This window comes from Pristiophorus japonicus, chromosome 13 (genome assembly GCF_044704955.1).
Source record: "Pristiophorus japonicus isolate sPriJap1 chromosome 13, sPriJap1.hap1, whole genome shotgun sequence".
Classification (NCBI taxonomy): Eukaryota; Metazoa; Chordata; class Chondrichthyes; family Pristiophoridae; genus Pristiophorus; species Pristiophorus japonicus.
This window is the reverse complement of record NC_091989.1, coordinates 124,882,438-124,895,267: the sequence shown is the minus strand read 5'-3', so window position 1 is coordinate 124,895,267 and position 12,830 is coordinate 124,882,438. Positions and strand designations below refer to the sequence as shown.

General features: G+C 43.5%; 1 protein-coding gene across 1 annotated transcript in view; it reads left to right on the top strand.

Annotated features, from left to right (window-relative positions):
• slc6a2 (solute carrier family 6 member 2) overlaps nucleotides 1-12,830 on the top strand; it is a 149,925-nt gene that overhangs the window by 59,380 nt on the left and 77,715 nt on the right. The window contains exon 5 of the mRNA XM_070897988.1: nucleotides 3,751-3,885. Coding sequence (XP_070754089.1) covers nucleotides 3,751-3,885 — 135 coding nt within the window. The remainder of the gene's footprint in view (nucleotides 1-3,750; nucleotides 3,886-12,830) is intronic.

Below are 12,830 nucleotides of genomic sequence, written 5' to 3'. Positions count from 1 at the left end.
AAGATTTTCCTGGTTATTTGTGAGTTTCGTTCTGGTTAAACATTGAAGAAGAGCACACTTGAAGGTGGAAATTAAGAGGAGTGGAAACCCGACCAATCTGGTCCAAACAGCCCCTTCCTCAACCATCATTGTAATTGTCTCCTTTCCCCCCACCCCAGTTCCATTGCTTTGTTTCTACCTTAAATTGGTGACATGAAGGATTATTTTGATCATTGTATCAGTCATTGATGTGATTGTATACTTCTGTTGAGTTCCTGTTTGGAGTTTAAAGGAGTTTGCAACTCCGGCTGAACTAACTTAATAGTGGTTCAGTAGAAAACTCGTTGAGTTTTTAACCCTGCATTACAAAAGGTATAATTAACATTGGCATTGGAGACTTGGTGGGTTAATGTCATAGTATTAACTTCCCAAATCAGAAAGGCCTCAACTTTAATTCTCAGTCCTGCCATTAGATGATCTTAATCAGAATGGTGATGGGAGTGCTGCAAATCAAGAAGAGGTAAAATCATACAGGATTCTTACTCCTGAACAGTATCCAGTGACCACTGCTAGGAAGTAAAGGTGTCTGATCATCAGCTAAGGATAAGTTTGGACTTGCTGTGAAGCCTCCCCGTGGGTGAATAATTGCTTACTTCACATCTGAGGAATGGCCACTTGAACGAGGTTCTGACAAATGACAGACCCCTATCAAACTATGAAGCAGCATAAGTCAGTGCCTCAAGAGGACATAAACCTAAGGATAGAGCTGAGCCATACAGGTGTGATGTCAGGAAGCACTTCTTCACGCAAAGGTTATTGGAAATCTAGAACTCTTTCCCCCCCCCCCCAAAAAAAAGCTGTTGAAACTAGGTTAATTGAAAATTTCAAAACTGAGATTCATAGATTTTTGTTCAGTAAGGGCATTAAGGGATATTAAACGAAGGTGGGTAAATGGAGTTAGGCTATCTTCTTCAATCTGATACTACAGTTAACTAATTGGCTTCCAGCGAGAGGGTCCATTGTAATCTCTTCACCAGAGATGCACTTCTATTCACATTTCATTAAACCAAAACCGATTTGATATCCTTGGCACTTGTATGCTGTTCACTTTCTGACACCGCATGTACCTCGTGCACTGTTTGTAAAAGCAGAACAGAAACAGTGCAGGTATTTGAATTGAGCTGTTGGATTCAAAACAGAAATGAACTGGATTTTTAAAATTTTGCAATAGTTTTATGATCAATAAAGGGTACAACGCAAGTCAGTATGCTTTCTTGCAGCAAACACGTACACGCCCAAAAATGAGTATTTCCTGCCTTTCCTATTGGAGGCTTAGGAGGCCACTTTTAACGCCTGAAAAATGGGCACTGCGTGATCACATTTCTGGGCCTATATTTCTTCAGAGTGTAGCAAAATGTTTGCTTGTGATCCACTTTAAATTCCTTTGAAGTTGGCCCATTGGCAGGTGTTGCTTAAAGTTCAAAATGAACTGACACCTAGAATCAGAGAGTCTCGTATAAGGCAGCAAATATGTAACTCATCAAACTGTTTACATGGATTGCCGTCGTCGCAACAAAATATATACTTTTAATCCATGTCTGCCAATGCTCCGAAATCTCTGTGTGGTGGTTCCCGCAGTACAAAGCTGTCATTGAATTCCTTACATTGGCTTACTCACTGCCCAGACACATTGGCCCAGAAATTCCGCCAGAGATTTCCTGGTCTCCTGCTGTAAATTCAGTGGTAGGTGCAGGATTGGCGACCATGCTGAATTTCAGTGCCATATTATGTCATTCTAAAGAAATGTTTAAGAAGTGCTCTTTTTTAGGCATGATTTTCTTTTTAAATTTCGATACTCATCAAAAACAGTATTCCCTGCCCACGCTCCTGTTCCTATTTGGTACGGTATGTCCAATATTCAAATAGGTGCATAACACCCAGGACCATTCCAGACCAGGCAAAGAACCAAAATAAAGAAAATGGTGATTTAGATCTATTTGGTGAGTTTGACTTTAAAAGTAATCAAACAGATAGAGATTATCAGATTCGTTCTAAATGTAGTTGTTTGAAATGAAATCGTGCGAAGTACTTTTATAAATCTCCAGTTTTATTCCTACACTTCTGCATATTTAAAAGTCTGGTAAACGCAGGTCTAGACATCTCTACCTGCCCCAAGAGAATCTGGGTGCAACTTCACCCTGTTGGACTGACCCCACTGTGACCCTGACCCATTTTCCTGATTGTGGGGGGGTCATTATATATGCAGTTTGGGCTCCCATCAGAATCCACACCACCAAATGGGAGTATGCCACTGCCAGGGAAGGAAAATGTCAGCCGCGCTGCCGAGGCCTTTATTTGATGAGTGATTAATTAGGGGTTGAGGGAAGGGAGAAGGGCACACTACTGAGTCCCCTCTCACTGGCGGGCCTTCTGCCACTAGCAGTCCCTGGGGTTGGTGGGAGCAGTGTTAGAAGGTGCAGATACCAGGCTCCAGCTCCTCGCTGTCACATGCATGTGGCAGGTGGGGAAAGGACAATCGGTGGCCTTGGAGCAACAATGCCGTGGTAGGCCGGCTCCCAATTTTCTTGCTTTTTCCATCACTATCCCACCTATTGACCAAAGGAAAATCCAGGCCCTGCTATCTGGAATGATCACCTCTAACTCCATACCACAATGACTATTAATGACTTTTGTATCTTTAAGAAAAGGAGAGAGAATATGCATGAAACTAATAAATACTGATGACAAAATTAAAATAAGCATATACACAGTGTGATATGCACACAATTTCTATTGGTAAACAAGTGTATTTTTTCACTTAGTTATATTGCTGCGGTACATTAGCCTCTTCTACCCATGTTTTTCTAAAGTTGGGATATAATTTTGTCACAAGCACCATTGAACGAACAGTGATGCAACTTGACTGCTGGATGAAAGAATTTATTCATTTAAATTTTTTACATTTATATGGCTGCCTTCATCAGCAGATGGGCAACATATGGAGTATTGTTATAGTTTGGATTTGACTATTCATTTTCAAATTTAAAAGAGCATTCAGTTTGTGATATCTCTGAAGAATTGGGCAGGAGACCTGAAATGCAATGGCTGTGGCTCAATTTTTCTGTTTCTTCAAAGTTAGAGGAGTGATGTGGAGTATTACAAAGATACACGACACTAGTCTGTTTTGGAGAAAAAAATTGTTTATTAAGTACTCGATTGAGGGACAGCTAGCTTCTACACGAGTTCAGTAAATCGGTGACCCAAACCAGCTGTTCTCTGAAAAATCATCGGGTCACTGTTTTTATACAGTCAAAATACATACAAAACCACGAAGTTCTGCACGGAAGCTTTCCATTTGTTGTTTCCCTGCCGCGTCACACAGTTTTCGCCTACCTACTATGATTACAAATATTAATTGGTTAATATAATTACCTCCCCTGTGTGCCTTTTATCTGATCAGTTACGTGCTACATCATTACTTTTCCATGGTTAAGCAATTCCTGTGAAAGTACTTTTTCCAAGACCTATTTGTCCTTGACTAAATCTTCTGTTAATACACAGTCAAAGCTGGGGTGTTTATCTCGTGTAATTCTGTCTATGCTAGGACATCTGCCAAATACTCCCTTCTCGAGAATTATATGTTATGGTCCCACACTCAACTTAAGCTTAGCCACAAACATTTTAGAAATACTAATGATTTTTAACCCCTTCAAGGAGGGACAGTGATCAAAACGGAATAAAGTGCATCTGTCTTTTTGGCTGCTTCTACAGGTGGTATGGATCACAGCGACCATGCCCTATATGGTGTTGTTTGTACTGCTGATCCATGGAATCACGCTGCCGGGTGCAATGGACGGGATCAAGGCCTACCTCAGCATTGACTTTGAACGCCTGAAGGAAGCTCAGGTAGATTGAAAGAATGAGTAGATTTGTGATTGACTCATTTTAAACAGGATCCTGTGTTGATATTGGCTCTGATATTTAATGCCATGTGATTCTATACTCTAGATTTTGTATTCCATTCATGATATTTCAGATTTGTAAAGGATTTGAAAGTATGCAGTAAAAGGACAAATGGGTTAGTATTCTGTGTATATTTAAATAACCATGACATTTGTTTCACTAGCACTATTTCAATTATCTTTTACAATTCTTATTTTTAAGGGGTGGATGGTTGGCAGAAGCATTCAAGGGCACAATAAACATTGAAAGGTCTCTAGAACCCTGCCATTGATTTTGGCTGACATCGTTGTGCCCTATGTATTGTTGCCAGCTGAACTGCAGCTGATGAAAACATTTGTTTAAGTGAAAGGAGTTCACAGACATATCTTCTGTGACTGTATCATTTTAGATTGTTCTCAAAACTTCATTCAAAATATCTCCAGACTCCGCCTGTATCTGCAAGCTCCTGTTCTAGTTAAGCTTTTACATATATTAAAATAGTTCTCTCAACCCCCTCCCAATTTTTTGCAATTAATTCAATCCTTTCCAAAGGCAGAACGTGTGTTGGATCACAGTTTCATGGGTATTGACAGCCTTCTAATGACCTGCGTAAGCGACTATTCGTCCTGTGTGAGCCTCCATAGTGGGTTATTTATTATTCATTCGTGGGATTTAGGTGTTGCTGGCAAGGCCAGCATTTATTGCCCATCCCTAATTGCCCTTGAGAAGGTGGTGGTGAGCCGCCACCTTCAACCACTGCAGTCCGTGAGGTGAAGGTACTCCCACAGTGCTGTTAGGGAGGGAGTTCCAGGATTTTGACTCTGGGACAATGAAGGAATGACAATATACTTCCAAGTCAGGATGGTGTGTGACTTGGAGGGGAACTTGCAGGTGGTCACGTTCACATGCGCCTGCTGCCCTTGTCCTTCTAGGTGGTAGAGGTCGCAGGTTTGGGAGATGCTGTCAAAGAAGCCTTGGTGAGTTGCTGCAGTGCATCATGTAGATGGTACACACTGCAGCCACAGTGAGCCGATGTTGCAGGGAGTGAATGTTCAAGGTGGTGGATGGAGTGTCAATCAAGTGGGCTGCTTTGTCCTGGATGTGTCAAGCTTTTTGGAGCTGCACTCATCCAGGCAAGTGGTGAGTATTCCATCACACTCGTGACTTGTGCCTTGTAGATGGTGAAAAGGCTTTGGGGAGCTGGGAGATAAGTCACTCTGATCTCCTCTTGTAGCCATAGTATTTATGTGGCTGGTCCAGTTAAGTTTCTGGTCAATGGTAAACCCCAGGATGTTGATGATGGGGGATTCAGTGAAGGTAATCCTATTGAATGTCAAGGGGAGATGGCGAGACTCTCTCTTATTGGAGATGGTCATTGCCTGGCATTTATGTGGCGTGAATGCTGCTTGGCAATTATCAAGAAGCCTGGATGTTATTCAGGTCTTGCTGCATCCGGGCATGGACTGCTTCATTTTCTGAGGAGTTGCGAATGGAACTGAACACTGTGCAATCAGCAGCGAACATCCCCACTTCTGACTTTATGATTGAGGGAAGGTCATTGATGAAGCAGCTGAAGATGGTTGGGCTTAGGACACTGCCCTCAGGAACTCCTGCTCTGATGTCCTGGGGCTAGGATGATTGGCCTCCAACAGACACAACCATCTTCCTTTGTGCTAGGAATGACTCCAGCCAGTGGAGAGTTTCCCCCCCCACCCCCGATTCCCATGTTTGGACCAAGGCTGTAATGAGCTCTGGAGTAGAGTGGTCCTGGCGGAACCCAAACAGAGCATCGGTGAGCAGTTTATTGGTGAGTAAGTGCTGCTTGATAGCACTGTTGACGACATCTTCCACCACTTTGTTAATGACTGAGTGTAGACTGATGGGGCGGTAATTGGTCGGATTGGATTTGTCCTGCTTTTTGTGGACAGGACATACCTGGGCAGTTTTCCATATTGTCTGGTAGATGCCAGTGTTGTAACTGTACTGGAACAGCTTGGCCATATGCATGGCTAGTTCTGGAGCACAAGTCTTCAGCACTACAGCCAGATGTTGTCGGGGCCCTTAGCCTTTGCTATATCCAGTGCGCTCAGCTATTTCTTGATATCATGTGGAGTGAGTCGAACTGGCTGAAGACTATGATGGTGAGGACCTCGGGAAGAGGTTGAGATGGATCATCCACTCAGAACTTCTAGCTGAAGATGGTTGAAAATGCTTCAGCCTTGTATTTTGCACTCGCGTCTTGGGCTCCACCATCATTGAGGATGGGGATGTTCATGGAGCCACCTCCTCCCATTAGTTGTTTAATTGTCCACCACAAATCATGACGGGATGTGGCAGGACTGCAGAGCTTTGATTTGATCCTTTGGTTGTTGGAGCTCTGTTTATAGCATGCTACTTCCACTGTTTAGCATACATGTAGTCCTGTGTTGAAGCATCTGCAGGTTGGCACCTTATCTTTAGATGTGCATGGTGTTGCTCCTGGTATGCTCTTTTGTACTCCTCATTGGCCCAGGGTTTGTACCCTGGCTTGATAGTAATGGTAGAGTGAAGGATATGCCAGGTCATGAGCTTACAGATTGCGGTGAAATACAATTCTGCTGCTGCTGATGGCCACAGTAACTCATGGATGCTCAGTTTTGAGCTGCTAGATCTGTTCTGAATCTATGCCATTTAGCACGGTGGTAGTGCCACAACACGATGGAGGATGTCCTCAGTGTGAAAATTGGAGTTCGTCTCCACAATGACTGTGTGGTGGTCACTGCTACCAATACTGTCATGGACAGATGCATTTGCAACAGGTAGATTGGTGCGGACAAGGTCAAGTAGGTTTTTCACTCGTGTTGGTTCTCACTATCTGCCGCATGCCCTGTCTGGCAGCTATGTCCTTCAGGAGTTGGCCAACTTGACCAGTATTGGTGCTACCAGGCCACTCTTGGTGATGGACATTGAAATCCCCCACCCAGAGTACATTCTATGCCCTTGCTACCCTCAGCGTTTCTTCCAAGTCGTGTTCAACATGGAGGAGTACTGATTCATCAGCTGAGGGAGGGAGGTAGGTGGCAATCAGCAGGTGGTTTCCTTGCCCATGCTTGATCTGAAGCCATGAGACTTCATGGGGTCTGGAGTCAATGTTGAAGAATTCCAGGGCCATTCCTTCTCGACTGTGCCATTACCTCTGGTGGGTCTGTCCTGCCGGTGGGAGAGGACATACCCAGGACAATGATGGAGGAGTCTGAGACGTTGGCTGAAACATATGATTCTGTGAGGATGACTATGTCAGGCTGTTGCTTGACTAGTCTGTGGGACAGCTCTCCCAATTTTTGCACAAATCCCCAGATGTTAGCGAGGAGGACTTTGCAGGGAACACAATCTAAGGATAGGGTTAAGCCATTTCGGACTGAGATGAGGAGAAACGTCTTCACTCAGAGAGTTGTTAACCTGTGGAATTCCCTGCCGCAGAGAGTTGTTGATGCCAGTTCATTGGATATATTCAAGAGGGAGTTAGATATGGCCCTTATGGCTAAGGGGATCAAGGGGTATGGAGAGAAAACAGGAAAGGGGTACTGATGGAATGATCAGCCATGATCTTATTGAATGGCGGTGCAGGCTAGAAGGGCCGAATGGCCTACTCCTGTACCTATTTTCTATGTTTGTATGTTTCCATTCCTAAAGACATTAGTGAGTCATAACTGGAACCTATCCTTTTACCTGAAATCTGTATACCCATATTTTCCCACTCAGCCTCCTACTTAGTGAAAAAATAAAATCATCTTGTCCATTAATTTATTGGGAATGATTTTCCAGTAAAACTATGGAGTAACTATTTGTACTAAGTCTCCCTTCTGTGCATACATCTCCCGACGCATGCGCAGAAGCGAATTAGGACAAATAGTCTCGACTCCGCCCCCTCCAGTGCAATTTACGCTAACCCTTTTCTGCGCATGTACCCAACCGCAGCGCCAATCCATCCTCCGATCCGTTGACCACATTGCCTCCACTGTGCCGAGCCTCCAAGCAGCCCCGCAACATCACGTTACCTCCACTGCAGCTCTGAGGCAGCGCTGAGCCTCCGATCCATCTGGACCCAAGAGTAAATCGGGGTAGCGGGTGGCCGAGACGGGGTTGGAATCTGAGGGAAGAGAGGGAACTCGGGAAAGATGGATCACGTTCTTACAACCCCCGATAAGGGACATCGTTGGAGTAGATGAAATCCAGAAGTCATAATACTGTCACTATTCACTTCATACCCAATAAACCTGCTAACAATCCATACACAATGCCCCATCTATGGTTGGTGGAGGGGCGGGGGGAGGCTGGTGGGGTGGGGGGGGTAAGGTCATGCACATGTTATGGGGTAAGGCACTTTGGCTGGGGGAGGGATGTGTCCTTTCTGACTTCTGAAGTCAAAATAGATCATGTTACAACATGCAAAGTTAGGTTGGGAGGTTCCATTCACACATTCCAGGGAAACTTCAGAGTGTGGCTCATCCTCCAAGGGGACCAATCAGAGAAACGGCTGCAATTCAATTACAGTACAAATAGACGCATCTCTAAAACTATTACCATTGCTTATGCTTTTCATTTCCAAGGAAATCATTGGGCAGTAGCCAGGAATAGGAATCCTGATTGAGCACCCCTTCCCCTTTCTTAGCTTAGAAATGGTTCGGCTAGTTGTAATAACCAGGCACCACTTCAAGCTCGGTAAACCAATCTGTGTACAGATTGAACCCAAGATCTTCCTGATTTCTGCGGCCTTTTTTTAATTAAGAATCCACAGTGAAGGTAATAATGGATAATGGCAAGTCCTGAAGGTTGTAGGAGAAGGCAATGATTGAAGGGGATCAAAGGCTTCTACAATTTTTGAGGTCCTGAGAAAAAATGTATTAAAGTGGGAGACTGTAACAAGTGTTGATGCAAACACAGTGAGGTGGCAGAGAGAAAGAAGCGCATATAGGATTATATATTTTGAACTGGCCTCTTGCTGGCAGGATATGAGGCCTGGCAGTTAAAATAGCCTGGGCCTCAAATTGATGCTGTTGGCTGGGTTTAATATATGCCCCGCCCCCTGCCTGCCCAAAACCCACTTGCAGTTCAAACAAGATTTTCATTGCCACAATGGAGGACATTGAGGAAATCAAGTTGTAGTGCACAGAGAGAGGACTAGAGGTTTTGATACTGACTGCTCAGTATCACAACAACACATCAACCCACTGGAAAATAATTACAACATTTTATATCAAATAGTAATGGTTGTACTGGAAAAAAATGTTCCCAATACGTAAATGGATATGGTGATAATTTTGTTGCAAGCTGAACAGGATGTTGGTGGGTGAAGAGTTGAGAGCCAGGCTTCAGTTCCCTGATGATCTCAAAGAAATGCATTTCTAGAAATTGGCAGTTCTACAGTGATGAGCACAGTATTTTATTGTTGCTGCAGTAACCGTGGTAGTTAGTTAAAAACAAAATATATCATTTGCCTTTTCCTAGACAGACTTAATAATAATGTTAAGTTAACATTGGTACTGTCACGAGATTTCCTCTGCAATCAACAATATTTTCTCTTGTCTTATTCAAGTAGTTCCAGATGACTCAGAATTCCTCCAGTAGCAACAAGTGTTTAGTGTTTTTAAAAAAAATGAAAAGAAAAAAAACTGACGTCTGAACACTTGACAGTCTCTGCTTATGCAAGTCCTTCAATGCACAACAGATGTAAATATTTTAAACAAACCAGCTCTATCAAAGTCTGAATCACTCAACAACTTTCAAATCAACACGGACTACTATATAGCTAATGCAGTGCTCCATCGACCTTCATCATTGCAAAATGTATTCATGAACAGCACATCAGTCTCTCAATTTGCAAATCTCCCATTCTATGGCCCCAAGTTTCCACACGCGGCAAAACAGGCGCCTCTCCGAGCTGGGCGCCCGTTTTTCGCGCCGAAAACGGCACCAAAAAGAAAACGCGCTATTCTCGAGAGCCTTGCAGCTCCATGTCTGCCTGGCGCGGCGTGCAGGGGGCGGAGCCTACCACTCGCGCCGATTTTGTAAGTGGGAGGGGGCGGGTACCATTTAAATGAGTTTTTTTCGTGCCGGCAACCCTGCGCGTGCGCGTTGGAGCGTTCGCGCACGCGCAGTCTGAAGTAAACATTGGCACTCGGCCATTTTTGAAAGTGCTGCAGAAAACATGAGGATTTGTTTCTTGGACCCCTGCAAAGGCTCGAATTTTAATTTTCTTCATATTTCTGTGTGTGAGGGAGTGCTTTTAGCAGCATTGCTGATTAAATCACCTGCTGAAATCAGTGAGTTCAGCTTTTCACTGTTAAACTTGCAGAACCGGTGCCTGCAAATTAAGGACTGTGTTTGGAGAAATAAAAGTGCCAATTCAAATTTGCAATGGATCAACGTCCACCAAGAACAAAGAATTTCTTGCATGAGGAAGTGGAGATATTAGTCAATGTAATTGAGCAGAGATGGCAGGAGCTAGATACCAGCAACAGCGGTGAGCTCTAATCAATTCTCTCCTATGCAGTGAATTAATGGCAAACCATTGCATAATATGTGGTGTTGACAATGCAGCACCCATTCTGCAAATTTAAATATGAAACTGTCTATGTGGCTGCCTCTCCCTGTCCAAATGGCCTCAGTCCCCCTCACAGCTCGAAGGCTGCTGCTGTATCTTTGGCTGCTGGCCAGCTACTGATGCCGCCCCTAAAGCCCCTCCCGTCGGGACCGACGCCACACCACCCCGCTGTCTGAAAGGCCTGCAGCTCAACTTTCACACAGGTAGGAACATGGTTTATTTAATCTTTTCTTTGCTTATAAATTTTTATTCAGGTTGGATTTATTTGTATAATATTTGTATAAGTATAACTGAGGATTTATTGTACAATTTAATGACTTCCCTTCCCCCCCCCCCCCCTCGTTCCGGACGCCTAATTTGTATCCTGCGCTTGATTTTTTAATGTGTAGACAAGGTTTTTTCAGGCCTACAAAAATCTTCACTTGCTCCATTCTAAGTTAGTTTGGAGTACGTTTTCACTGTGAAAACTTTCAAATCAGGCGTCAGTGGCAAGACACGCCCCCTTTTGAAAAAAAAATTCTGTTCCAAAGTGAAACTGTTTTACCTGACTAGAACTGCAGAAAACTTAAATGTAGAGAATTGCGATTTCTAAGATACTCCGTTCTCCACCAGTTGCTCCTAAAAATCAGGAGCAAATCATGTGGAAACTTGGGGCCAAAGTTTCTGGTTACAAAATAGAATAGTGATAAGACAGTATCCTTGTTTGTTAAGCCTACGCAGACTGCCCTGAAACATTTGAAATGTTTGTGTGGTGCAGCTGTAGGATATTGATTTGACACTCCATCTTGTGATTTCTTCAAGGTAACGTTTCAATTTAATTGCGACCATCTGGAGAAAGTGCCAAGTGAAGACTGCCACTGTTGTCATTGGGAAGCAGGGAAGTCAGAGTACGAGCCAACCTGCTTTACTCCTGCACACCTCTTGGTGTTTATTTCAAGAGCAGCAGATGCTTGGGAAACAGGTTGTCCTCTTGACCACTTGCACTCAATTGAGAAATGGAGCCTGGTAGAAGATGTAAAGAAGAGGGAGAAACTTAAAAAAAAAGAAAAACATGTAGAACATAAAAACTGCATTTTAATGTACAATTTTAACAGAGATGTAGCTGAGGCTTGGATACGACTAGAAGGATAATGTTCCTGGTTGTAACATTTTCAGGAGAGATAGAGAAGGGAAAAAAGTGGGAGAATGGCATGTTAGTGAAATATTCTATTACTTGGCAAGAATTTAAGGAGGTTGCATTAAGACAGAATCCATATGGATTGAGAAAAAAAATAGGAAGGGAAATGGTGCAATTTTGGTTTGCATTGTAGCCACAAAACAGTGGAGATGAGAGAGAGGTGGAGATCTACAGGCATTTTAGAGAGATAGAAAAGAACAAGATAATGGGTGATTTGCCTTTCCCAAGATAGACTGGAATAAAGGTAATACATAAGAACATAAGAACATAAGAAATAGGAGCAGGAGTAGGCCATACGGCCCCTCGAGCCTGCTCCGCCATTTAATACGATCATGGCTGATCCGATCATGGACTCGGGTCCACTTCCCTGCCCGCTCTCCATAACCCCTTATTCCCTTATCGTTTAAGAAACTATCTATTTCTGTCTTAAATTTATTCAATGTCCCAGCTTCCACAGCTCTCTGAGGCAGTGAATTCACAACCCTCAGAGAAGAAATTTCTCCTCATCTCAGTTTTAAATGGGTGGCCCCTTATTCTAAGATTAGTTATAGTCTAGTTCTAGTCTCCCCTATCAGTGGAAACATCCTCTCTGCATCCACCTTGTCAAGCCCCCTCATAATCTTATAGGTTTCAATAAGATCACCTCTCATTCTTCTGAATCCCAACCTACTCAACCTTTCCTCATAAGTCAATCCACTCATCTCTGGAATCAACCTTGTGAACCTTCTCTGAACTGCCTCCAAAAAGCAAGTATGTCCTTTCGTAAATATGGAACCCAAACTGCATACAGTATTCCAGGTGTGGCCTCACCAATACCCTGTACAGCTGTAGCAAGATTTCCCTGATTTTATATTCCATCCCCTTTGCAATAAAGGCCAAGATTCCATTGGCCTTCCTGATCACTTGCTGTATCTGCATGCTATCCTTTTGTGTTTCATGCACAAGTATCCCCAGGTCCTGCTGTACTGCAGCACTTTGCAATCTTTGTCCATTTAAATAATGTGGTCAAAGTAGGTAGCACTTTTTAGAATGTACCTAGGCCCTTCCCGGACCCTCATGTTTTTAGTTGAACAAGGAAAGCAGCATTGCTTAATTTAGTTCTGGGCAATGAAGTGTGGCAAATAACTGATGAGAGTAAAAGCCAATGGG